The 27454-nt window shown below is 42.9% G+C and overlaps 1 protein-coding gene, 1 long non-coding RNA gene and 1 pseudogene across 4 annotated transcripts; all 3 read left to right on the top strand.

The window, feature by feature from the left end:
* Positions 1 to 6073: 6073 nt before the first annotated feature.
* Positions 6074 to 27454, top strand: part of LOC130538217 (NACHT, LRR and PYD domains-containing protein 14-like) — a 141114-nt pseudogene continuing 119733 nt past the window's right edge.
* LOC130538239 (uncharacterized) lies at positions 8140 to 27359 on the top strand. The gene is made up of 3 exons (XR_008953825.1): positions 8140 to 8178; positions 26602 to 26703; positions 26973 to 27359. It is a non-coding gene; the product is annotated as an uncharacterized LOC130538239 (long non-coding RNA).
* LOC130538232 (NACHT, LRR and PYD domains-containing protein 12-like) lies at positions 12443 to 17298 on the top strand. Of its 3 annotated transcripts, XR_008953818.1 has the most exons (6): positions 12449 to 12607; positions 12718 to 12888; positions 12993 to 13166; positions 13368 to 13540; positions 15367 to 15539; positions 16447 to 17298. XR_008953818.1 is itself a non-coding variant. In XM_057055656.1 (4 exons), exons 1-4 carry the CDS (start codon positions 12573 to 12575, stop codon positions 16625 to 16627), a joined length of 561 nt encoding a protein of 186 aa, XP_056911636.1. In that variant the 5' UTR covers positions 12443 to 12572; the 3' UTR covers positions 16628 to 17298. The 3 variants fall into 3 exon arrangements, 1 of the variants encoding a protein (XP_056911636.1); XR_008953819.1 differs by lacking the exon at positions 15367 to 15539; XM_057055656.1 differs by lacking the exons at positions 13368 to 13540; positions 15367 to 15539 and having other exon boundaries at positions 12443 to 12607.

Here is a 27454-nt window from a genome sequence, read left to right as displayed (position 1 = left end):
GATCGTCTCTCTCCGGGAACGGGAGGGGCCTCGGGCTCTTTTCGTTAAAAACTTCCCTCGGCTCCTTAAGAGCGGAAAAGTCTGCTTGTTGTCGGGCTGTTCTGAAGACGATCCCGGCTGCTCGGGACAAAAACCTCTCCACCATAGAGCTAATACTGCCTGCACACTCTGACAATGAGAGCGCCACTGCCACCTACTATAGTGGACGTGCAATTACACTTTATTCTAGTACGGCAAAACAAACATGTTCCCCAGGGTCACACGCGCCCCCCCCCCCGGCATCGCACACCGACCGTAGTCAAGTGCATTCCGGGGGCCAGAGCGGCCGACGTAGAAGCCAATCTAAAGCTCCTGGCGAGAAGTAAACGTCAATTTGGTAAAGTTATTATTCACGTCGGACCCAACGACACCCGGCTTCGTCAGTCGGAGGTCACCAAAATTACCGTATTTTCCAGACTATAAGTCGCATCCGCTCAATTTAAAAATAAAATTTTAAGTAAAAAAAAGATATACAAGCCGCACCGGGTTATGAGCCATAGTGATGGGACGATGATACCTCAAGGAGTGTATTGACACACTACACAAACTGTGTGGGCACTGTATTGATACGGTGTTGGTCACCCACTAGTGACCCTGCAGTAGTTATAAAATGATTGCAGGTAAAGGAATTCCTTGTTTGCTAAACTGAGTTGGTATGTAAAATATCGCAAATTTGAGTTACAATTCAGAGTTACAATTTTTACTTATGTACACACATTCTTTGTTAACTTAACTGTTAAATCATATGAAAATACAAAAAAGTGACTAGTTTATGAATTTTTTTGAGGAACAAAAGTTTTTGGAGGCAATTTCTCCTCTTAGACACCAGCTCCCCGGCCTTAGAAAATACTCTTTCACACGGTGCAGATGACGATGGTGAGCAGAGAGTTTTAAGTGCAAGTTGATGCACTTCAATTCAAACCTCTTACTAGAACAGAGTAAAAACTAAGGTGGCGCATTGCATTCACTTGTTAAATAAACAGACACCCTATAAAATGAATAAAACAACTGTAAGGCTCTTGACTTGACTATCATATGTATCACAGGTCATTCACTTGATAAACTGATAAAGCGCCACCGTTAAAAATTGTATTCAACAGTAAACATGCTCAAAGGAGAAAAAGATTTCCCTGTTTGGAGTCACAAGATCAAAATTATTCCACACTGGGGAAAACTTCTTAGAACGATCCATAATTGCGCAACTGCAAAACTCCATCCAACAAACCCACGACATGTCGATACAGTTTGTTTCCTTAAAACACACTTTGCCGCGGCTCATCCAAACGATACAATTCCTGTATCGTCACGTGATTCTTTCTTAAAGCGTAACACGCACCGTACGGGGTTTCACATCTTGAGCTCTCGCACAGTGTAACGCAAAGTGTCGCTCGTCCCATCATAATGAGCCGCAGATATTTATGTTGAAAAATTAGATATTTACTGCATGTACAGAAATTTTGAACTGTAAATGTACATGTAAGTACCTGAACAGATTCTTTCCTAACAGTGCCTTTTAACACGGCAGCAACTTTGTTGATTAAAACGGAACAGAACCAAGAGAAAATAACCAGTATTTCTCTTCATTTCTCCTGTGTTTGAAATCACAAGTCACTTTCATCATCTTGGCTGAAACCCATGAAGTCGTCTTCTTCAGTGTCGGAGTTGAACAACCCCAGAAGCTTCGTCACATCTGTCTCCATCAGTCTCGCTCTCCGTATCATCCTCCGCTGAAGTTGGCTCTGAAGGTGCGCCGCTCTCTTCGCGTAGCAGTCCAGCCTTTCGGAACCCGTTGGGGATCGTGGATTCTTTCACAGCACTCTACGCTGTTGGGATCCACTGACAGACATCAGAAAAGGACGCTTTTCGCATGCGGCCGGTTTTTGGGAATGATTTCTCACCACTTGTCATCCAAGTCTCCCACTCAACCCGGAGTGCAGCTTTAAATGCCCGATTCACACAGATGTCAAGTGGCTGCAAATACTTTGTTGCACCTCCAGGAATCACAGCTGGAATAGAGTTTGTTTTGGTGATCGCTGCTTCCACAGAACCTGTGATGTGGGCCCTCATGCTATCCAAAACAAGCAGTGCTTTTTTCCGGTGAAAAACTCCTCCTGCGCGCTTGCTGTAGCACTCCGTTAACCATTCCTTCATCAGGCCTTCCATCATCCCCCCTTTGGTGTTACTTTGACCACTATGCCACTAAAAATCCCCAGTGGTGGAAGTTGTTGTCCGGATGCCGTGCATGCCCGAACGCAGGTGAAGTGCGTTCTCTCGTGGCCTGTTGTTTTCAACAACACGGATGATGCGCCTGTCTTGTTAACAGTCCTGGTCAGAGGCAGAGCAGACGTCAAAGGTGCTTCGTCCATATTTATTATGTCGTCTGGTCCGATGGAGTGTTCTTGGATCTTTGTTTCAACGAATTTGTGGAAGTTTTTAATTTTTTCCTGATAGTCAGGGGGGAGTTCCTGACAGAGAGTGGTCCGTGTCCTGATGGACAGGTTTTTACGTTTCATCAATCTGAAACACCATGACGGCCCCGCTTTGAAATCTTCAATATTCATTTCGCGGGCAATTGTTTTGGCTTTAAGTCGGATCTGTAGAGTGGAAACACCTCGGCCACCTGCTCGCTGTGTGTTCACCCAGTCCTCCAGGACATTTTCAAGTTCAGCCCACCTGCTTTTATGTCCCCTGAAAGCTTTTTTCGACTTTGGGCATTGCATTAGCTCCTCCCGCGCCGCCCCCAACGTCTCACCATACATTCATTAACGCTAAGCTTGCGTGCAGCAGCGCGGTTTCCTTCCTGGCTAGCTAGATCAATGGCCTTCAACTTAAAACCTGCATCATACGAACTTCTTCGTGTGGGTTCCATGATGAAGGGGCGAGGATTTGAAAACAATTAACAGTTGGTAATTTGTCGTCCGTGTTCTATCTGCTAAAGAAAAAGTAGCGTTTTCTTCTTTGCATTGATTTTTCTTAGTTTTGATTCTAGTTCCGATTAGAGCGCCCCTAGCGGTGGAAGAAAAACCCATAAATAAGGCCGCAGTGTTTAAAGTTTAGGAAAAAGTAGCGGCTTATAGTCCGGAAAATACGGTAACTTGGAGTCGGTGTGCAACTACGCTAAAACGATGTGGGACTCCGGAGCATTCTCTGGTCCCCTCCCCAATCTGGCCAGCGATGAGATGTTTAGCCGCATGTCGTCGCTCCGTCGCTGGCTGTCACGGTGGTGCCCCGAAAACCAGGTGGCCTTTGTAGACAGTTGGAGCACTTTTTGGGGAAAACCTGGTCTGATTAGGAGAGACGGTGTCCATCCCACTATCATAGAGGGCCATAAAACAGCTATTCTGCAAGCTCCGAAACCAGACTACAAAGCAAATGATGTCCTTTTTAGGACTAATTATTGTTGCAACTGGGGCCAAATTATGCTGAAATTACAGCACCGTTGCAAAGACTGATGTATGAAACTTAAAAATGACTTCTCCACTAAATGGACTGAAAATGCAGAAACGGCCTTCTGTGACATGAAGCAAGCCTTGGTGTGGAGCACAGCTTTAGCTTTGCCAGATTACAGCAAACCTTTGGTTCAGATGGTTGATGGCACAGGACATTTGATGACCTCAGTCTGAGCTCAACAGTGGAGCTAAAATGAAGCCAATAGCATATTTCTCCTCTAAACTTGACTCTGTAGCACAGGGGTCACCAACCTTTCTGAGACGGAGAGCTACTTCCTGGGTACTGAATCATGTGAAGGGCCCCAGTTTGATACACACTTCTGAAATAGCCAATTTGCTCAATTTACCTTTAACTAAATGTCATTATTAATAGTTAATGATATTCATCTCTGCAAAGACACTGATCATGTTAATGATTCCTCACAATCAAATCAACAATGATTTAACAAGATCGGGAACAGATGAATATCAATATGCAACACTTTATTTCTAGATTTTGTCTTAGTGCAAGTGTTTTTCAAATTGAAATAAATGTTCAAACCATTTTAAAATGATCACTTCTCCAACAGTCCTAGGAAATCACAATGTCCCATTTTTACCAGCCACTGACATTTTTAACAAATCATGAATTACTTTGCACCACGTTTGTACGAATAATAAATCATGTAAAATACAAAATAAACTTTCAGATTTTAAAATAAATCTGATTACGTTTTGAACTTCACACTTCAGTCTGCAGATTTTTTCACATGAACATTTTAACATAAACAATTGTTCCATTTTACAAACACATTAACAAATTCTGAAGGAGACACCAAATCTAGTGTCCGTTCTTTGTCCGTTGGGGGGAAGCCTGGCGTTGCTGCGGTTACCAGTGTGTTGTCCTCTGGTGGGGAACTTGACAGTGCAGCTCTGAGTGAGTCTGGCAGATGTGCATCAGGGAGGCGTCTTCTGTGTTGGTTCTTGATGAAGTTCCTGTCAGAAAAGGCTGATTCACAAAGAGAGGTTGAACCAAAAAGGCTTGCAACCTCCATAGCTGCTGTACATACACCACTGTACTTTTCTGTGTCAACAAGGCAGCAAAAGTTTGGTGCAGCCTGAGAGGCTTTGAGCTGCAGCTCATTTCACAATGTTCCAATTTCAATTAGCATCTGTGCAGCATCCAGGCTGAAGGTTGCACTGAACTGCTGAGCAATGCATGATATGTCCACGTTCATGAAAGGGTTAGAAATGAAGGACACACATGGCTCAAGCTGATCCAGGTCCCAAAACCTGTTCTCAAACTCTTGCCCAAGTCTTTTTACGAGCTGAGAGCACTTTTCTGCGCTTTAGTCCAAAGCCTCACATGCAGGAAGCGTTGTCTCTCAGCACCATCTGCACAGAGGGGAAGTGCAGCACCTTTTGTCTGTAAATGCACAGAGAAAATGTTCATCTTGGCTTTAGATGCATTTACAGCACTGATCCTATCAGCAACAGTCTCACCTTTGCCTTGCAGCTCCCAGTTCAAACTGTTCCATTTCCCAGTAATGTCTGTTAAAAATGCAAGGTCCAGTGTCCAGCCAGTGTCCTCCAGCAGCGCGGCGTCTCCCCTCTGGACTGCATGAACTCTTTTATTTCACTCAAAAGGGACAAAAAAGGAAGCAAAATCCGTCCCCTGCTGAGCCATCGGATTTCTGTGTGTAGGAGCAGGTCACCATATTCAGTTGGCAGCTCCACTGGGGAACAATTTGAAAATATCCTGTTGAAATTATTCTAAATTATTCTGATTAAAAATAAAATTGGCACGCTGATTCCAAAATTACAGTCATTTCCCCCCCAGCCCGTCAAGTTTTGAAAGCTTCTCCTCCAGATCAGCAAATTTCCCCTAATGAGCTGGAGTCAGACTGGCCAGCTGATGACAACTGGATCAGCTCCGTTGGTGCCGTCACCATTAGAGAGGTGTGTGCAGTCCCCAAAAGGTCAGTACTGTCAATATCCTAGGGGACACTTTGAACCAGAGGGGATCCTATAGATCAAAAAGTTGACCCAGTTTGATTCCGCACCCAAAAACGAACATCTGTCAGACGAACTCCAGTTGTTTCCCAGTATTTCAGTTAAAACGTGGACCAAATTGTTCTGAAGAGAGGCGCTGTGCTGGATATGACGCGATCCAACCACAAACACGTGACGTGTAGAGGAAGAAGAAGCGAAAGGAAAGTTCTCAACTTCGGGCTCCATCTTGAGTGACCGAGCCCTGATGGAAAACCTCTAATATTCAGGTAGCATTTGGTTCTTTCACTGCTGTCGTCTCGAATCAATGTTCCGCTGCGAGATGCGGCTTAATAAGCTGCGTGTGCGCAATGAGCGTGCGCGTGTTTCGGACGCACATTGCGGCTGGTCGACGGGAATGTTGTGACGGATGATCAAACTTTGTAGCGTGTTTCCTCTAACTGCGTTTTCCGCTAACCCTGAGCCAACATTTTAGAGGTTGAGGAAGCACATTTTAATACTCACAATAAGTCACAATAATATTTGCAGTTAGTGGAAAAATCCACGGAAAGAGGGACACAAACGCGACAGTTTTAGCCTCCTCTCTTTGTCCTCCACCAGGGGGACAATCAATCCTTTATTTAAAAAAGGAGAGTATGGAAAGAGGGAGAGATCAAGGCATTCCATTTTATTGTTTTAACAACTGGGTCTTTGTGGAATATGAATTTGTTATTATGGATTTATGAAATGTGTTCTGTTTTGAATGAAGCAGTCAAGAAAACGAAAGGAAACCTAAACCCATGGTGTTTTGATATTTTTGTTCCTGAACATGTGGTCAGATCAGATTAGTCTGAGCAGAATTGGGTGTTTTTTGCCCTTTGCTGTGTGTCATCTATTCTATTCAGCATGTTGGGTTGCTTGACTTCTGTTGGGTCGTGGCAACTTGATCATCACTTCTGAGATATTGACACACCTTTTTCCTGAGGCTGGCTCCAATGCTGCCAACACACCTGGCCATGGATATGGTGGGACTTCTGTGATGAGTGGGGTCAGAGGTGGTGGACAAGCTCTGCTCCAAAACAAGCTTGCTAGATATGTTTGGGATCTCCTCCGCCACAACCACCAGCTGCAACTAGTAGCTGTGCACGCCATGCAGAGTTTTGACCTCTAGGTCAGGCTACAGATGTTTTTTCCAGCACCATCATGTGTTGGTGAGAAACATGATGCGCCTGATCAAAAAAAGCTGCTTGTAATCTGACAGACGAGCCATGATGAGATGTCAAGGTGCGTTGTTGAAAATGAAGATCCTCTTCTTGGAATCCTGTCTGAGATGACAGAAGATGATGCTGCATTTGACCCACTTTGATGATGTGATGACGTATTTCTGTTTAGTTTTGAATGCATTCTCATCTTATTTGTTGAATTTAATGTTGAGAACTGACATCTTGAAAGAATTTAGGTTTTCTTGTAAACCATAACCAGATAAAAAATGATTTCATTTGTATTTGTGTGCGTCCGTCTAATGCCACCGCACCTTCTGAAACACCCAGGAGAAACATTTTTTCCACAACTATTTTATATTTAACATGGTGTAAACTTTTAAGATGTCCCAAAACTTTTCCCAATATATATGTGGCCTGTATGATGTACAGGGTGACATCATATAATAGATTTTGATGTGAATGAGCCGACAATACGTCATTGGACAGACCTCTGCTTGTCTTCATGCTGAGAATCATGTTCTTTAATCTTCTTTTCTGTGTCAGCAGACTGTTCCTGCTTAACCGTTTAGACTCACATTTAAAAATGAGCGAATGTGTGATGGAAGAGGAAGAGAGAGCAGAGTCCACAGTGCCCAGCTGTGTGTCCATGAAGAGCGACAGGTCCAAAGACGAACCTTTGAGGAACTTCGGTATTGGACCTCAAGGCTCACCTTTAAAGTAAGGTTTTCTGAACCACAACTCTGCCTTAGAACATTTCACAACCACACAAAACATCATTTTGTGGGTATTAGCCTCTACTATCGTGAAAAATGAAATTCATCAGCTCTTTAAAATGAAACGGTGCACAGTCCTTTCACCATGTTGGCCTGTGGAAAACCAGTGTTGTCGGCCCGATGGACCAGCGTCCCCGTCGTTGCCGGACCACCGTTGGCCACCAGTTGGGTTTTGGGATCAAAGTGGGGGCGTTTCCTGTATCCGGTTCTCCTCACGGATCCATGACTACAACATGTTGCTGCAAGTGCAGAGACGTTTGCTCTGGAAAGAACTTTAGAGCACATTCAGTGCTGCAGGATGAGGGGCTGGAAAAGGTGCCAGTTCTTTTCTCACTGCAGGGAACAGTTAAAAAAGCAGCTTAAACTCTGAAAACATGAAAATGATACAGAGACATCATTGATTTATTGATTCAGTTGTTATCCAGAATGGATTAGAAATGTTCCTGTTTGATAAAAATGCAGTGAATTGGGATTATTGAACTACAACCTCTCCAGATTATTTACCTTCATCACAGTCTCATCACTATTTCTGATGTTTCCTCAGGATGGACGAGGACAGAGCAGAGTCCACAGTGCCCAGCTGGGTGTCCCTGAAGAGTGACCGGTCCAAACATGGAATAATAGACTTCAGAAGTTCAGATAAAATGTAAGAAAACTAAAGCGTGATGATGTGTTTGTGTGGCACCCTTTAAACTTTGGTATCAGACCTCAAGGCTCACCTTTAAAGTAAGGTTTTCTGAACCACATAACTCTGCCTTAGAACATTTCACAACCATACAAAACATCATTTTGTGGGTATTAGCCTCTACTATCGTGAAAAATGAAATTCATCAGGTCCTTAAAATGAAACGGTGCACCAACATGTCAGGCGTTCGCTCCCATTAACTCCCATGTTAACTTTAGTGTGGTAAATCTTTTAAAACTGAAAATTGCTTGTGTTTTTAACTGGTCATTTCTCCTACATGGGTTAACATCATCTCACTAAAATTCCTAGGCATATATTTTAAAGTTTCCCAACAATATCCATCATTGCAGAGTGCTCCAGCTCTCCATTTAGATACGGATGGGTAAGACATGGCAGGTCTGTGCAGCTTGTTCTGCCACACTGTTCCACCACATGTCATGAAAATTCATTAAAAAGTCTATTTATAAGGCTCCTGGTTCTAATAAACCCACAGACAATAATATCAGTCATTTCTAAATGGTTGAAATAAGCTTTTGAATACGCGTGACCTCTGTGCTATTTAATGATCAGTTTCAGAGACCAGACTACTGTATTTGGAGCATAAATGGAGAACTTTTGTTCTATTCTATGAGTTTATGTTCCTGATTTGGCACTTTTATTTTTAACATAAATTCACAATGAGGAAAAGCCACTAAACACTTAGATCAAATACACTTTTCTCCAACTAAACGAGCTTGTTAGAACGTAAATAACTTTATATGTTTTGCTCAGTGTTCATTCAATCTTCAACTGTCAGAGCAAACTGAAAGTAGAAGTGAACGCAGCCTTTCTTAGGCGTTGCTAACGCCCAGTAGACATGTATAACCACTATTCCCATTTTTGACAGCTATCCGAAACGGACTGCTTCCGTTGGAGATTCCTCCTGTCCCGAGGGTGAAAAGAAACAGAGAACTGAACTGCAGACCGCCGACCTGAACAACAGCGTCTCACGTAAGCTCCTACATTTGTATTTATAAGATACTTTTGGGTTGGAATAAAGGAACAACTTGTGTATTTACAATGTGCAAGAGAAGATCCAGATAGCACTTGTTTGGTTCCACTGGAACCCCTGGACCCTCTGAAGACCTTCCTAAATGCTTAGACAGTATTTAGCAACATTTAGTCATTTAGTTCTGGAAAGTGTTAAAGAGTTGAAGGCAGGTGACCTTTACAGGACAATGGGTCTGCTGAGTATGATGTGTTTGGAGAAGGTTTGATGTGTTTTTCTAAATATCATCCAGCTTTTACCAGCTGTTTAGTCCAAGCAAACTCTTGGAAGACATGGAAATGGTTGTTATAGACTAAATTAGATTGAAACCCAATGAAATAAAAGAATAGGTGTACATAAGAAGACATAACATTTAAAAGTGACAGTGAGATGGGTCATTACCCGACTGTTGCTTCTATCATTCAAACATGACAGAATATTTTCCAGTTGAGGACATCTGTGTTACTGCTGTAGATGACAATTGTAAAAGGATTTAAAAGATTGTTTGTTTCAGAGGGTGGTGAACTGCAGGAGGTGATAGAAGGTCATAAGATGAGTCTGAAGAGAAGATGTGAACATGTGACTGAAGGAACTCATGAAGCAGGAAGTGGAACCCTGCTGAACAAGATCTACACTGAGCTCTACATCACTGAGGGACAAAGTGAGGAGGTGGACACACAACATGAGGTGAGACAGCTTGAGAGAACCTCCAAGAAGAACATCCAGGACACTCCAATCAAGTGCCAGGACATCTTCAAAGTCTTATCTGAGCAACAGAGACACATCAGAGTGGTTCTGACCAACGGTGTCGCCGGCGTTGGAAAAACCTTCTCAGTGCAGAAGTTCAGTCTGGACTGGGCAGAAGGTTTGGAGAACCAAGACATCAGTCTGGTGCTTCCGCTCTCATGCAGGGAGCTGAACTTGATCAGAGATGAGCAGCACAGTCTTCTCTCACTGCTTCATGTTTTCCATCCAACATTACAGAAGATCAGAGCAGAAGATCTGACTGTCTGGAAACTTCTGTTCATCTTTGATGGCCTGGATGAAAGCAGATTTTCACTGGGTTTCAACAAGCATCAGCTCATCTCTGAAGTCACACAAGTATCGTCAGTTGACGTGCTCCTGGTGAACCTCATCCAGGGGAACCTGCTTCCCTCAGCTCTCATCTGGATCACCTCCAGACCTGCAGCAGCCCATCAGATTCCTCCCTCGTGTGTTGACAGGATCACAGAAGTACGAGGCTTCACTGACTCCCAGAAGGAGGAGTACTTCAGGAGGAGGTTCAGTGATGAAGATCTGTCCAAGAGAATCATCTCACACATCAAGGCCTCCAGGAGCCTCCACATCATGTGTCTGATCCCAGTTTTCTGCTGGATCACTGCTATAGTTCTGGAGGACATGATGACCAGAGACCAGAGAGGAGAGCTGCCCCAAACCCTGACTGACCTCTACTCACACTTCCTGAGGGTTCAGATGAAGAGGAAGAAGCAGAAGTATGGAGGAAAGCAGAGACCAGAGGAACTGACTGAGGCTGATAAAGAACTCCTTCTGAAGTTGGGTCGGCTGGCGTTTGAACATCTGGAGAAAGGAAACATCATGTTCTACTCAGAAGACCTGGAGCGATGTGGACTGGACGTCTCCGAGGTGTCGGTGTACTCAGGAGTTTGTACAGAGATCTTCAAGAGAGAGAGTGTGATCTTCCAGAAATCAGTCTACTGCTTTGTTCATCTGAGCATTCAGGAGTTTCTGGCTGCCGTCTACATGTTCCACCGTTACACCAGGAAAAACACAGCGGTTATATATCAGTTCCTAGAATATTCTGAACCAATCCCCTTTTCCGGGTTTGCTGGGTTGTATAATAACGATCCAGTCACATCTCTTGATGACTTCCTCAGGAGAGCACTAATGAAATCTCTCAAAAGTGAAAATGGCCACCTGGACTTGTTTGTTCGCTTCCTTCATGGTCTCTCTCTGGAGTCCAATCAGAGGATCTTGGGTGGACTGTTGGATCAGAGGAACAGCCACCCAGAAACCATCCAGAAGGTCCTCAACAACCTGAAGGAGGAGAACAGTGATGAATTCTCCCCAGACAGAAGCATCAACATCTTCCACTGTTTGATGGAGATGAAGGATCAGTCAGTCCATCAGGAGATCCAAGAGTTCCTGAAGTCAGGGGAGAAATCAGAGAGGAACTGTCAGAGATCCACTGTTCAGCTCTGGCCTACCTGCTGCAGATGTCAGAGGAGGTTCTGGATGAGCTGAACCTGCAGCAGTACAAAACCTCAGAGGAGGGACGACGTCGCCTGATTCCAGCTGTGAGGAACTGCAGGAAGGTCGTGTAAGTAAAGATTTTTGGGGCCGGACATCGGCGTTTAAATCAAGCGAGTGGATCATGTCAGGTAGCAATACCCCCTCCAGTGGTCATTCCTTCAATTCTTTATCTCCATTGCAGCGTCCATAAATTAAAAACAACAACAATTCATCCAGAAATGTTCAACACTGGCTGGATATAAGTTCAAAGGTCAATCCAGACAAACCAACATGAGGCAGGAATAATAGGAGCCACAAGTTAACTGACTATCATGAAATTACTGTCATGTCATTAAATCACTTTTGTTTGTTTGTATACATCGTATTCTAACGACAGAAAAACACATTTTAACTAATGACACGTGACTATTTTGCTTCATTTGTTCAACGTAAAAACAGCCGGCCTCGTTGGTTTAAATGGGTGTTTTAGGTCTTTGTGGCGGTTCCGTTTGGAGCCTTTATGTGACCCACAAAGTTGTTTGAGCCTTTCCACACCCGTTAGGTGGCAACTTCATCACTAGCAACAAAAGGTGCAGTGAAAATGATTTGAAGGGAAACAGGCAGATAGAACAGAAGCTGAGGGCAATCGATGCAACCAGAGACTCTGATGTCATCGATCGGATCGCTGAATTAAGACTTGACGCACCATCGTACAAATTGGATGAAATGCAAAATATCCAAAGAGCCGATAGACAGATAAAAAGATGCACGTTCTCTAAAAACCATTTGCTACAATCATTTTAAATATTGAGTAATTATGAGCTGTTCTAAAATAAGACAAATGTTGAGAATATTCAGTTGCATTTCAGATCTGATGGTCGTTCAAACTGTTGCTCTCTACTGGTGTTGAATTTAGCTTTTCCAGGAAATGAGCTACATTTGTGTTGAGGTAGATTCTCAGATAAGTTGATTAGAAATCCAAAGTTTGACTCACTATTTTTGTTTCATACACAACAGACTGTTTGGTAGTTTTCTTTCAAAGAGTCATTGGGAAGTTGTGGCCTCAGCAATGACGTCAAACCCTTCTCATCTACGGGAGCTGAGCTTAAGCAAGAACCAAGCCTGACAGATGCCGGAGTAAAGTTCCTGTCTTCTGCAATGATGCATCCAAACTGCAGACTGGAGACGCTCAGGTCAGGAGGCCTCTGTTGGTCTTTTCTAAATTTCTTTACATTTTCTGCTTTTCTCTTCATTTTCATATTTAGAAATGTGTTTTTATTTGCCCCATTTATTCCTTTTCCAGACTGTGGTACTGCAGTTTATCAGAGATCACTGGCTCTCTGGCCTCGGCGCTGAGGTCCAATCCCTCCCATCTGAGGGTTCTGGACCTGCGTGGGAACCAGCTGAAGGATCCAGCAGTGAAGCTGCTCTGTGGTGCTCTCCAGGATCCTCTCTGTGAGCTGGAGACTCTCAGGTCAGTCAGGGATGATCCAGTACTTTCCCAGGTGTCACTAGTTAGACAATAAATGTTTTCATGTTTGATTTTTTTGTCTTCTCTCAAAATAATTGTTATTTTAGACTATGGCACTGCCGTTTATCAGACACCAGCTGTGATTCTGTGGCCTCAGCTCTGAAGTCCAACCTCTCCCATCTGAGGGTTCTGGACCTGAGCTACAACAAGCTGCAGGATTCAGGAGTGAAGCGGATCTGTTCTGGACTGGAGAGTCCAAATTGTAAACTGGAGAGGCTCAGGTCAGTCTTCTTTTTCTACCTATATACCGCTGCTAAGATGGTGAAGTGAGGCTGTTCTCAACACTGCTGTGATGCACCACATTAAAAAAATTCCTTGGAATATCGTGAATTCAGTCTGACCCAACTAAGAACTAACGTAGGTTTAGTACTGACGCAGATCATGCAGACCTGCACCGTATAACCTCATCCTGCATTTTTCAGATTGAACGACTGCAGCTTATCAGAGATCAGCTGTGGCTCTCTGGCCTCGCGCTGAGGTCCAATCCCTCCCATCTCAGAGAACTGGACCTGAGTCAGAACCAGCTGAAGGATTCAGGAGTGAAGCTGCTCTGTGGTTTTCTCCAGGATCCTCTCTGTAAGCTGGAGACTCTCAGGTCAGTCAGAGATGATCCAGTACTTTCCCAGGTGTAACTAGTTAGACAATAACTGTTTCCATGTTTGATCTTTGTTATAAACGTAGTGTTACAGTTCTCAGAAAAAAGACCACACAGGACAGATTTGCAGTATTAAATTGGTTGTGGAAATCTGTCCCATGTGAGGATGGTCATCAATGACTAGAAAGGAAGTATCAGTTGTAGATTTGTCTTGTTTTAGTTTAGGCTGGCCACAAAACCGCCCAAACATTCAGACCAATCAAAAATGTTCTTCTTCTGTCTTTTAAAGATCAGAAGGAAAACTAGAAAACCCCAAAAAGAAAGCTGCTGCAGTGTGCCATGCCCCTTCTCTCCTGAGAAAAGCCATCCCAAAAAAGAGAAAAGCCCAAGTGTGAAGTGAGCCCCCTGTTAAACCTTGGTACCGAAAGCCTGCAGTCATTCTCATCTTAGGTGGCTTCATTCCAGCCAGAAGCCCAAACCTGCCTCCCTCTTAAAGGGGCAGCAGGTCAGTCCAACCACAGAAACCTTCATGAAGATCTGAAGCTTTCAGCATCCACAATTGTTGCACCTCACTTCCATTGGAGTCCAAATCAGAAGTCAACAAGTTGATTCTACACCGATTCTACACAATGCAACCATTTTAAAAAGGTTTCCATCCATAAGTTTTCACACATTTTTAGATAAATCTGTTTGTTCATCGCCTCCTTCTGTTGTAATGGTCATTAAAGAAAATGACCTTATTGGAGTTTTTCTCCTCACAAATATGACTTTCTATGAACGATGCAATAAATGCAGCTGCAATCTAAGACAATTTGGAAGTATGTGTATATAATAGTAGTGGAAGAGCTCATAAAATAATACATTTGCTCTTCTCATCGAATCTCTCTATGTTATTAAAGAAAAACCTGCTCTTAGTCAACAACATCTAAGACATCAGCAAAAATCCTAATTTTCTATAATATAATATAAAACAGTAGAGAAGAGTCTTTCTGCAGAGACCCTGGTGGCAGGAATGCAGAAGTATCACCTGCTCAACTTGGAAGGTGGAGCAGAAACCACCAGCTGAGAAGGTCCTCAGCCAGAGGAAGTGGTGGAGAACCATGAAAGTTGCTAAGCTCCACCTCAGCTCCAGAGACGGGCTGAGCTGGAGCTGTGGCACCAGGTATCGCCCAGAAGAGCCTCCAACAAACAAGCTCTTCTCTTGGGAGGAGAGGGCTTTGAATCTCAGCTCAGTGTGCTTGTCTCTAGTAGGTGGCAGCTGCACCTTTTCCTGAGCTCCTTGTTGATGCCCTGAGGGGAATTGATGCTCCTGCAATGTTTTCTGGCAGCATTGAGCTTGCAGTGGGGCAATCAAACACACTGTGGGGGGCTCTCTTTCCTTCTCTCATCTGGAGAACAAGTGACACCAGCTGCCAATCATTGTTGGAGAAATGTGCAGTCAGGGGAACGATGCGTCCAGACTATAGCCACCCTTCCAGCATCCAGCAGTGTCTAAAACCTTTGATTTGGTTTCACCAGAGAGTGTAGGGATTGCAGGGTCGCTGCAGCATCGCCCACAAGCTATCAGGAGGGGGTCGCTTTGTCCCAACTCCTGACAAGAGTTGAGTGCTATTGAGAAATGTGGTCTCACAAACTTGGAAGGTATTTTGACCACACACACTTTACATACGCTGGAGATCTTGTCCAACCGCCCTGAAAGAACCCAAAATAGGAACATACGGCAGATAAGCCGGTGCAGGACCAGAGGTTTGTTGCTTGTAAGCTGTGTTTTGCTCTGGTACATGTTGATTTTTATTTGTCTTCTCTCAAAATAATTGTTATTTTAGACTAAGAGGCTGCAGTTTATCAGAGACCAGCTGTGATTCTGTGGCCTCAGCTCTGAAGTCCAACCTCTCCCATCTGAGGGTTCTGGACCTGAGCTCCACCCGTTGCAGGATTCAGGAGTGAAGCGGCTCTGTTCTGGACTGGAGAGTCCAAACTGTAAACTGGAGAGGCTCAGGTCAGTCTTCATTTTTCTACCTATATACCAGCTGCTAAGATGGTGAAGTGAGGCTGTTCTCAACACTGCTGTGATGCACCACATTAAAAAAATTCCTTGGAATATCGTGAATTCAGGTCTGACCCAACTAAGAACTAACGTAGGTTTAGTACTGACGCAGATAACATGCAGACCTGCACCGTATAACCTCATCCTGCATTTTTCAGATTGTTTAACTGCAGTTATCAGAGATCAGCTGTGGCTCTCTGGCCTCGGCGCTGAGGTCCAATCCCTCCCATCTCAGAGAACTGGACCTGAGTCGGAACCAGCTGCAGGATTCAGGAGCGAAGCTGCTCTGTGGTTTTCTCCAGGATCCAAACTGCCGACTGGAAACTCTGAGGTAAACACCATTCTCAAAAATGTCCATTATTCCATCCGAGGGTCCTCACACTTTCTGAGTGTGTGTGTTGTGCCCAGTTCCTTCAGGAGGGAGGGCCACACGGGGACCACTTATTCATGATAAATTGATTAAGGACAATGAAAAAGCCCACAGATGGTAACCAAAATTAGACAAAACTAGGTGAGGGTGCCTGGTAGACACCAGCCAACGAGGAGGGAGATGGTGAGGGAGACAGGAAGTCATCTAAGACAGGTTGTGCCTTTAAAGATGAGCCACAGGTGAGATGGATCTCCATGATGAGATGGAGGGAAAGAGGTGGGAGAACCTGGGAAGAGTGAGGGCCAGAACCATATATATTCTCCTTTGGAACAGTGCAAACCTGAGAGGTTGGAATTGTGGTAATTACATATTACTATCATTTTTTAACCTGGAACTAATTAAATATTTACAGATCATGCCTTTGATGAACCTTTCAGATTAATACTGGTTTCACTTATAACCTTATAAAAGTTTCCCTTCTTTATTTAGATTGAGGTACTGCAGTTTATCAGAGATCAGCTGTGACTCTCTGGCCTCGGCGCTGAGGTCCAATCCCTCCCATCTCAGAGAACTGGACCTGATAGGGAACCGGCTGAAGGATTCAGGAGTGAAGCTGCTGTCTGATCTCGTAGAGAATCCCGACTATGGGCTGGAGACATTGAGTCAGTAGCTGTTGAAGCCAGTCAACTCCCGCTCATCTGCTGCATCACTCACTGACCACTGGTGAAGAGCATCTGTGGAAACATCTGCCGTCTACTCCCTCCATAGATGAAAAATTCAGTTTTTAAAAGCGCTGGTGGACTTTCAGGAGATCAGTCGATGGTCGACAAAGCAGAAGCAGCTTCACCTTGAAGTTAAATTAGTTCCTGGTATCACACAATGCATCTTTATAAGTTCTAAATGGCTCCTCGGCCACTCTTAGAAGCATGGAAACATTCTCTTAATTGTCTCTTCAAATGTCTGTATTATACGTTACTATTTTACATCATGCCTTCAGAATCTTTAGGGTTTAGTATTTACTGTCTCTGTGACATGGAGCATTGGAATATTTCAGCTGCAGCCAGCAAAAACCCATCAGAATGACGGCTATCGGTGGGAACCGCAGGTCATTTGACTTTAGTCAGTCTGTCAATGTTATAGGATTTATTGCAATCTAATAAAAACTATGAATAAATGTGGGAAATAGGAAATAAAAAGAAGCAAAATGACCAAATAAAACTCCCATGAATACTGTAAATTTAAAGATGTCAAGAATGGAATATCAGCTTAAATGGAATCAAACATAAAGTGAAAAGGCCTCCTTTAAGTTTACTGCAAAAATAAACACTAAATCAAGAGCGACACGCGCCAAAAACGTCTCATTCTCTCTTCTGTCTCCACTCATTCTTTTATATTCTCTTAAGATAATGGGGACGGGGTCGTGTGATAACAAAACAACCTAATTGGGGACTATATTTTTGTTGCAAGAACTTTGGCTCTTCAGAAGTTTCTATGTTGGCTTCCACAGATTGTGCATCCACTAGAAACTCAGTGTTTTTGAGGAACTACCAGGAGTGGCTGGAGTGGAGGCCAATGACGCTATAGCTACATATAGGTACATATAGATCACCGTTGATCCTCAACCCAAAAGACCACCAGTTGGCGCAGCAATACTAAAGATAGGAGGTTGTGGTCGTTGCGCAGACGCGGAGTGATATCACGCACAAACGTGCCCTATGTTCTATATACCGTATGTTCGCGACCAAAGGGCGCACCGTATTAAAAGGTGCAGCCTCAGTTACGGGTGCTATTTCTGTATTTAACACATACATCAGGCGCTCCGGATTATAGGGCGCAGGCATGGTAAAACATACCGCTACCATAGCTTAAAACATGCATGCTAGCGCGTATTTAGCAATTTTGCAAAAGCCGGCAAGTCGAACAACCGACAACAATGTTTCCCCAAAATTAAAATTTCCGTATTTTTCGTATTTTGTTATTAAGCCCCGGAGGGCTGAAGCAGGACCGCTGTTAAAAATGTATCAGTCCGCGCTTCCAGTTCTGGTGCAACGTCCAGTTCTAAATGTATGAATCCGCGTATTGACGTTTCAACGTCCCATCAGTAAACGGAGAGATTTGGATATAGTCCCCCTGAGGTGGTGTTTTTAGAGCAGTTCTTAGCAACTTTCTCTTTGCCTGATAAGAGGTCCAAACATTATTTCACTTCCCTATAAAATACTTTAAAATTTGCCATTCAAGATCAGATACCACCAGGTATAATTCATCCTCTAAATTTTCACAATTCTTATTCTGTCAGGCTGTTTTTAAACCTTTGGCAACATCAAATAAAGTACCCAACTGGTATTATGTCAGGCTGGTTTACATCCCATTAAAGAAGCCAGCAGAAATAAAGCACAACAGTTACACAGACTACGCACAATAATATAGAGGATATAAAAAACAGTGTTGAGATGGTTTGTGTCACTTTAGTAAAATCAAAGCATTTTTCTTTATGTGCCAGCAATGAACACAATCTAAGAAGTCTTTGACACTAAACACATGGAGCTCCTATAGAACAAACTAAAGATTTGTTGTTATTAAGATAAAGAAATGCAACATTTCCCCCAGAGAAGCGATGGCGATGGAAAAAGCCCTGGCTGTGTGTGTGCATCACAGCAGGCGTGGGTTCTCCTCTCTGGAGTCATGCGGGGCTCCTTTGAAGGGCAGATGAGGAGGTTGGTTACAGATTCCCCTCAGAAAGATGATTACGGTGCCAAAGGTCATCACCGGGGTAACCAGGAAGAGGCAGAGTGGGTCTACTGTACGAGCGATGCCGCTCCAGTTATCCTTCTCCTGTCAGGACCAGACATTTACGCCACTTTTGATCTTTTTAAATCAGACTTTGGTTGAGGACTCTGTTTGAACCCTCTGAGCTCATTGTAGTCGTTCTTGTTGCGCATGTGTTTAATGATGTAGTGGCTCCATCCACAGCCGGCTTGATCTCTGCGTACAGCTGATGGCTCCTCCCTCTTCTTGTGGTTTCACAGCTCCACACAGACACCAAAGCTCAGAACTCAAATGAAGCTACTGATGCTTCTATATCTCATGTGTTTAAATGTTTCTGGAAACGTCCTGGCAGCGTGTGTGACTCGGGTCACCAGTCCGTGTCTCCCAGACTGTTTCTCAAACATCAGCTCACTGCGGGACTTCACACTGTCGTACTCCTCAGCCGAGGCAATGGAGCCCACTGAGCTGGATCGCCGCGGTAACGCTCCATCCCAGTACGGCTCTGCCTCAGCAGGGCGGGACATGCGCAAGATGAGGGGTAATCGCTGGAGGAAGAGCTGGCAGAAACAGAAACAGGATTTGGAACACTGATACTGTGTGTATGTGTGTGTGTGTTATAGTGGGAAAACCACATGTTCATATATCCTCTTTCATATGTTATTAAGTCACATGTTCATATATCCTCTTTCATGTGTTATTAAGTCATAGGTTCATATATCCTCTTCATATGTTATAAGTCATAGGTTCATATATCCTCTTTCATATGTTAAGTCATAGGTTCATATATCCTCTTTCATATGTTATTAAGTCATAGGTTCAATATCCTCTTTCATATGTTATTAAGTCATAGGTTCATATATCCTCTTTCATATGTTATTAGTCATATGCTCATATATCCTCTTTCATACGTTATTAAGTCATAGGTTCATATATCCTCTTTCATACGTTATTGGTCATATGTTCATATATCCTCTTTCAATATTATTAGTTCACATGTTCTTATATCCTCTTTCATATATTATTAAGTCACATGTTCTTATATCCTCTTTCATGTTATTAAGTCACATGTTCATATATCCTCTTCATTTAGTTATAAGTCATATGTTCATATATCCTCTTTCATATGTTATTAAGTCATATGTTCATATATCCTCTTTCATATGTTATTCAGTCACATGTTCATATATCCTCTTTCATATGTTAAGTCACATGTTCATATATCCTCTTTCATATGTTATTAAGTCATATGTTCATATATTCCTATCTCTTTCATATGTTATTAAGTCACATGTTCATATGTCCTCTTTCATGTGTTATTAAGTCACATGTTCATATATCCTCTATCCTCTTTCATATTTATTAAGTCACATGTTCATATATCCTCTTTCATATGTTATTAAGTCACATGTTCATATATCCTCTTTCATATGTTATTAAGTCACATGTTCATATATCCTCTTTCATATGTTATTCAGTCATATGTTCATATATCCTCTTTCATGTTATTCAGTCGTATGTTCATATATCCTGATGTTCATCTGTTCAACAAAGGGACAACAGGATGTGTGTGTCTTACCTGTTTGGTCCACTCAGACATGACGTGCGTGCTCGGCGTCCTGAAGTGGAGGTTGAGGACGACCACACAGTTCAGCACCACCACCGTCACCACCACCATGATGAACATCAAATATCTTCAACACACAAACACACTCAGATGTTTTCCATTTTTTAAATCTCAGCCGGTTGTCACCTGGTTCTGCAGCCCTAATGTTTATATAGTTTGGAGAAGCAGAATATATCTGATTCAGAGTTAAAGTGATGTGGAGTAAATGGTGCGTTTACCTACTTCACAATAAGAGGAACGGACGTGGATGTTTCTGGAGCCTTTGAGAGATCAAGAGTAGGAAGACAGACTGAGCGAGCAGCACCGAGATGGACAGTGTCATCTTCTCACCCCCTACACACACACACACATTTTTATTATCCTTTTTAAAATATATATTCAAAAATCTGTTGGGGAGCTAATTAATGTTTCTCCATTAATGGCGGCCCCTCAGCTCCGCCCACTACCGATGTTTGCTGCTTTATTAGCTGTGTTGTCCCGTGCTGACGTGATATTCAGCTATAATGTCTGATTCTTTGGGTGCTGTTGAAGGTTAACTCAGTTCATGTAGTTGTGATTCTGAAAAGGTCCCAGACTGTTAATCTGCCTGACGCTGGCTTCAGTACGTTCTGTGACTCTGCACTGACTGTCTGGGGGCAGGTAGTAGACCAGCGAGGCCAGGAAGGAGATGAGCACGCAGGGGATGATGATGTTGACCACGTAGAAGAGAGGTTTGCGTCTGATGACCAGGTAGAAGGTGATGTCCTGATGCTTGTTGCTCTCCATGGGAATGTGTTTGTAGGTGTTTCTCTTGGCGGGTCGGTGGACGATCTCCCACTCACCATTCTCTGTTGGTCAAAGCCAGAGTTCAGACACAAGTGATGAAGTTATGACTGTCAGTCTGGTTGGAGCTGCAGCCAGTCTGAAGGCTCAGGCTCTGGTGAAAACAACTTCTCTGTATGTATCAACAGCATCCAGTACACTGAAAGTCACCCACAAGCTCCAGGACTGTATGCAGTAAAAAATAAAAATAAATGGAAATGAATCTTTACTTGGTTACCTGTAAAGCTTGCAGGATCAATAATGATCCATTTAACCGTCCACTTGGTTTCAATGACTATGTCTTCCTTCAGGAGCAACCTGATCTCTTTGGCATTGTACGTTAGAGAGCTGCAAGGCAACATGGGAAATGCAGTTCAGAATTTAAAAAGGCTTTTTTCCTACTGGGAGAGTTTAGCTGCACTGTGCATTTTATTTTTGCACCTTTTTCTCCTCTCATATGTGTTTAGATTCTATAAAATCTTGACTCAGCTCAGTTTAAAACATCATGTCAGAGTTTGTCTGCGTTTCAAACAACAATGAAAAATCCTGCCCGTGCATACGTGAATTTGAGCGTGCAGTTCTGCCAGTCAAAGGGGAAATATTTGATGCTGATGGAGCAGGACGATCTGAAGATGGCGGGTGGTGACCAGAAGCAGAGACCTGTTGAATCCACCAGAACGTTGCAGTAGTAGGCCACGTTGAATTGGGCATCGTTGCTGAGGAGGTGGTTGCACACACACGGAAATGTATTAAACATAACAAATTCATGTATAAATAACAGGACACGTGATACTTGTTCATTGTTATGACTATTTGATCATGTTAAAGGGGTTGAAACCATATTTTGAAAGATAAAGGCGGTGTTTGATTAGAAACTCTTTCTGAACTCTGGTGCTCTGAAACATCTCCGCTTCCATTTTCAGCTGTTTTTATTCTCAATAACATCAAATCATCCATCCAAATCGTTGTCCTGTTGGACCACCAAAGGACAAACACTTTCCATTTAGCACGGACAAAAAAAAAACAAATCCTGTTTAGCAATAAAGCTCGGCTCCATTCTCAGGTTTGTAGGTGCAGCATGAAGTCAGGCCCACTGCTGCTTTCTGCAGCTTTAGGAGAACAAGAATAGATTTTATCAGCAGACTGTGAGAATAAACAAGTGGAGTTTGTTCCTGATTGTAGCAGGAACCTCTGCGCAGGTAAAGCTAACACAACCAGCTGGATCAAATTAGAAACACAACAGACAGTAGATGGGGTCAAAGAGTAAAGATGCTTTTTGTAAAAATAATAATAAAAATAAATAAATAAACCATACAGCTGAGGCTGAAAGTGTCTGAAATAGTCTAATAGTTTAATTATTTATCCCTCTTCACATTAAACAAGACTTTAAAATTCCTCTTCTGTGAAGAAGCTCACCCATTTTCCGCATGTCAAGCTTTGCCTCCGTTCAGAGGTTCTGGCTTCAACCATAAACTATTCTAAAAACAGAATAATTAAAATAAGAAAAAGAATAATCTTAGAATAAGCAAGGGATTGCAAAGTACACAGTCACAGATTCTCAATTTAATTTTTATGCCTATTTTTGTGAATATATTTTAGATTAGGTATTTTTTTAAATTTGAAACTTTACTGTGTTTCCTTATGTGTTTATCTGCTTTGTGTTATATGACTGAGGATCAAAACATTTTTACATGTACATTTTGGCATAAGTTAAAAATACATTTGTGTAATTCTAATAGTTTAATATCATACTGTCGAAATATTTGCATGAGGAAGGAACTACATTTTGGGTATAAATAAAGTTAATGATTCTTTATATTTTCTGTTAAGTTTAAATGTATTTGTTATTTGACTCTTTATTTGCATATTTGAATGAAACTTGAACGCAAAGTTGTCAGCTCCTTTGTTTACTTCCGGTTCCTGTCGCTAGTTTCCGGTCTCGTGAGCTAACTCTCGCTAGCTTGTCACTGACGGTGGTTGTCAGCGCAGCATCAGCGAGTCTCCAGCCCGGACGCGGCTCCTTCGTGCGTCCACAGAGGCTCCGTCTGTCTCCTACTGACTTGTATCTCGACATTTTGTCGTCGCTGCTGGTTGTCAAACGTTTGCTGGAACTTGTGGCGCTCGGCTGCCGGCGACGGCAACTATATCTGTTTTAAAGAAGCGGAGGAGACCGCGGAGGAGGTTCCGAGGATGAACCCTCAGTGCGCCCGCTGTGGGAAGATCGTCTACCCGACAGAGAAAGTGAGCTGCCTGGACACCGTGAGCTGGATGACCCGGAGAAGCGTCCTTTTAGTCCGTTTTTGCGAGGATGACAGAAACGGGAACCTTTGGGCAGGTCCTGTGAAGTTGGACACGTCGGTGATTGAGAAGGGAAGGAAAACGACCCTTAAATAGCTTTTTAGGACTTAAATGACAGATATCACAGAAAAGAGCTCATCAATAACTGTAAATGAGCCAGACTTGCTGGTCAAACCAGGCTTTTGGAGGAAATCTGGCCTCCTTTTAAGGTTTTTAAATGCAGTTCTTTAAACTCTTAGAACACAGAGGAACTCTTTTATTGGGGGCAGAAAAGGTACATTTTTACCTGGTAAAATTCAGTCAAAAGAGCACTAAAAGCATGAATAAACTGAATCATGGAGATTCTAATGACATAAGCTGGAGCTCCTACAGTTACAGCCCATAATGAGACTGCAACTGTTTCTGTGAAAGTGAACTTTTATACAGTTTACATTCTGCAGATTTCTGTCAAATTTCAATGCAAACATTCAGGTTAATCGATATAATAGAAATCTGTTACACATCATGGATCAGTCAGTAATCTTGGACAACAGCAACGTTTAATCCTGGATCACTGCTCCATATATTTAAATGAACAAAGACGGCTGATGCTGATTTAAGACAGAATTGCTGCATTTTGCGCTTTAGTCCAAAGCCTCACATGCAGGAGCGTTGTCTCTCAGCACCATCTGCACAGAGGGGAAGTGCAGCACCTTTTGTCTGTAAATGCACAGAGAAAATGTTCATCTTGGCTTTAGATGCATTTACAGCACTGATCCTCTCAGCAACAGTCTCACCTTTGCCTTGCAGCTCCCAGTTCAAACTGTTCCGTTTCCCAGTAATGTCCATTAAAAATGCACGGTCCAGTGTCCAGCCAGTGTCCTCCAGCAGCGCGGCGTCTTCCCCTCTGGACTGCATGAACTCTTTTATTTCACTCAAAAGGGACAAAAAAGGAAGCAAAATCCGTCCCCTGCTGAGCCATCGGATTTCTGTGTGTAGGTAGGAGCAGGTCACCATATTCAGTTGGCAGCTCCACTGGGGAACAATTTGAAAATATCCTGTTGAAATTATTCTGAATTATTCTGATTAAAAATCAAATTGGCACGCTGATTCCAAAATTACAGTCATTTCCCCCCCAGCCCGTCAAGTTTTGAAAGCTTCTCCTCCAGATCAGCAAATTTCCCCTAATGAGCTGGAGTCAGACTGGCCAGCTGATGACAACTGGATCAGCTCCGTTGGTGCCGTCACCATTAAGAGGTGTGTGCAGCCCCCAAAAGGTCACTACTGTCAATATCCTATAGGGGGCGCTTTGAACCAGAGGGGATCCTATAGATCAAAAAGTTGACCCAGTTTGATTCCGCACCCAAAAACGAACATCTGTCAGACGAACTCCAGTTGTTTCCCAGTATTTCAGTTAAATCGTGGACCAAATTGTTCTGAAGAGAGGCGCTTGTGCCGGATATGACGCGTTCCAACCAGGAACACGTGACGTGTAGAGGAAGAAGAAGCGAAAGTGAAAGTTCTCAACTTCGGGCTCCATCTTGAGTGACCGAGCCCTGATGGAAAACCTCTAATATTCAGGTAGCATTTGGTTCTTTCACTGCTGTCGTCTCGAATCAATGTTCCGCTGCGAGATGCGGCTTAATAAGCTGCGTGTGCGCAATGAGCGTGTGCGTGTTTCGGACGCACATTGCGGCTGGTCGACGGGAATGTTGTGACGGATGATCAAACTTTGTAGCGTGTTTCCTCTAACTGCGTTTTCCGCTAACCCTGAGCCGACATTTTAGAGGTTGAGGAAGCACATTTTAATACTCACAATAAGTCACAATATTATTTGCAGTTAGTGGAAAAATCCACGGAAAGAGGGACACAAACGCGACAGTTTTAGCCTCCTCTCTTTGTCCCTCCACCAGGGGACAATCAATCCTTTATTTAAAAAAGGAGAGTATGTAAAGAGGGAGAGATCAAGGCATTCCATTTTATTGTTTTAACAACTGGTTCTTTGTGGAATATGAATTTGTTATTATGGATTTATGAAATGTGTTCCGTTTTGAATGAAGCAGTCAAGAAAACGAAAGGAAACCTAAACCCATGGTGTTTTGATATTTTTGGTCCTGAACATGTGGTCAGATCAGATTAGTCTGAGCAGAATTGGGTGTTTTTTGCCCTTTGCTGTGTGTCATCTATTCTATTCAGCATGTTGGGTTGCTTGACCTCTGTTGGGTCGTGGCAACTTGATCATCACTTCTGAGATATTGACACACCTTTTTCCTGAGGCTGGCTCCAATGCTGCCAACACACCTGGCCATGGATATGGTGGGACTTCTGTGATGAGTGGGGTCAGAGGTGGTGGACAAGCTCTGCTCCAAAACAAGCTGGCTAGATATGTTTGGGATCTCCTCCGCCACAACCACCAGCTGCAACTAGTAGCTGTGCACGCCATGCAGAGTTTTGACCTCTAGGTCAGGCTACAGATGTTTTTTCCAGCACCATCATGTGTTGGTGAGAAACATGATGCACCTGATCAAAAAAGCTGCTTGTAATCTGACAGACGAGCCATGATGAGATGTCAAGGTGCGTTGTTGAAAATGAAGATCCTCTTCTTGGAATCCTGTCTGAGATGACAGAAGATGATGCTGCATTTGACCCACTTTGATGATGTGATGACGGATTTCTGTTTAGTTTTGAATGCATTCTCATCTTATTTGTTGAATTTAATGTTGAGAACTGACATCTTGAAAGAATTTAGGTTTTCTTGTAAACCATAACCAGATAAAAAAATGATTTCATTTGTATTTGTGTGCGTCCGTCTAATGCCACCGCACCTTCTGAAACACCCAGGAGAAACATTTTTTCCACAACTATTTTATATTTAACATGGTGTAAACTTTTAAGATGTCCCAAAACTTTTTTCCAATATATATGTGGTATGTATGATGATAAAGGTGCCAGTTCTTTTCTCACTGCAGGGAACAGTTAAAAAAAAGCAGCTTAAACTCTGAAAACATGAAAATGATACAGATACATCATTGATTTATTGATTCAGTTGTTATCCAGAATGGATTAGAAATGTTCCTGTTTGATAAAAATGCAGTGAATTGGGATTATTTAACTACAACCTCTACAGATTATTTACCTTCATCACAGTCTCATCACTATTTCTGATGTTTCCTCAGGATGGACGAGGACAGAGCAGAGTCCACAGTGCCCAGCTGTGTGTCCCTGAAGAGTGACCGGTCCAAATATAAAGGAATAGACTTCAGAAGTTCAGAGGAAATGTAAGAAAACTAAAGTGTGATGATGTGTTTGTGTGGCAGCTGTTAGTCACATTAACAGCAGAAGGTTGTGAGTTTATTATTGGAGATGTTTAACACTTAAACCTCAGACAGTCATATAGTTACAGACTTAATGTGAATATTGTTGATTAGAAACAAGAATCAGGTTTAAACTGAAAGATGAATTCAGACATAAATGCTGGAACAATATTGAGTCTTGATCAGGTTCTTTCATCCTATAAATCAAAGGACTAATAGAGATGTTTTCATAGTGAGAGGGGGGAGCACATCCTATCAAACTGGGACCAGGCAGCTCCACCAGGAGAGTGTGAGAAGGATTATTGTTATTGTTGTTATTAGTGTTATCTTTAAATGCTATTGTATGTAGACTTTGAGTGGTTGAGGAATGTTGATAGGAAAGGAAGAACATGAGAGTGTCGTGAAAGTGCTGAAGCTGCTTACAATCAAGCTCAGCACTCAGACGTATCCTGTTGGTCAGGATTAGAGAAGGTTGTAGAGATGTCAGAAGACAATGAATTATGAGATCCTGTTTAGACACCCATTCTGTTTGCACCAATAAAAGAGGTGAGCGAGCAGCAGACGGACGAAGTTGACAGAGGAAGCTTGAACTGCTGCTCGGCTCCCCCTTTGCAAAGGAACTCTTGTTTGCGTGGTTACTCTGAGTCTGGTGAACGAACAGCGCGGGTGATCAAAACTTCACCCTCACAAAATTTGGTCCTTCGAGCCGGATCCC

The sequence above is a fragment of the Takifugu flavidus genome, chromosome 14, assembly GCF_003711565.1.
Source record: "Takifugu flavidus isolate HTHZ2018 chromosome 14, ASM371156v2, whole genome shotgun sequence".
NCBI lineage: Eukaryota > Metazoa > Chordata > Actinopteri > Tetraodontiformes > Tetraodontidae > Takifugu > Takifugu flavidus.
Note: the sequence above shows the minus strand (reverse complement) of the source record. Positions and strands in the feature narration are given on the sequence as shown.

Excerpts from the sequence above, each read along its gene's own strand:
- LOC130538232 (XM_057055656.1), top strand. The coding sequence starts at position 12,573 with ATGATGCATCCAAACTGCAGACTGGAGACGCTCAG. Across the intron at positions 12,608-12,717 it reads TGCAGACTGGAGACGCTCAG|ACTGTGGTACTGCAGTTTAT; the intron begins GTCAGGAGGCCT and ends TTCCTTTTCCAG. Across the intron at positions 12,889-12,992 it reads TGTGAGCTGGAGACTCTCAG|ACTATGGCACTGCCGTTTAT; the intron begins GTCAGTCAGGGA and ends TTGTTATTTTAG.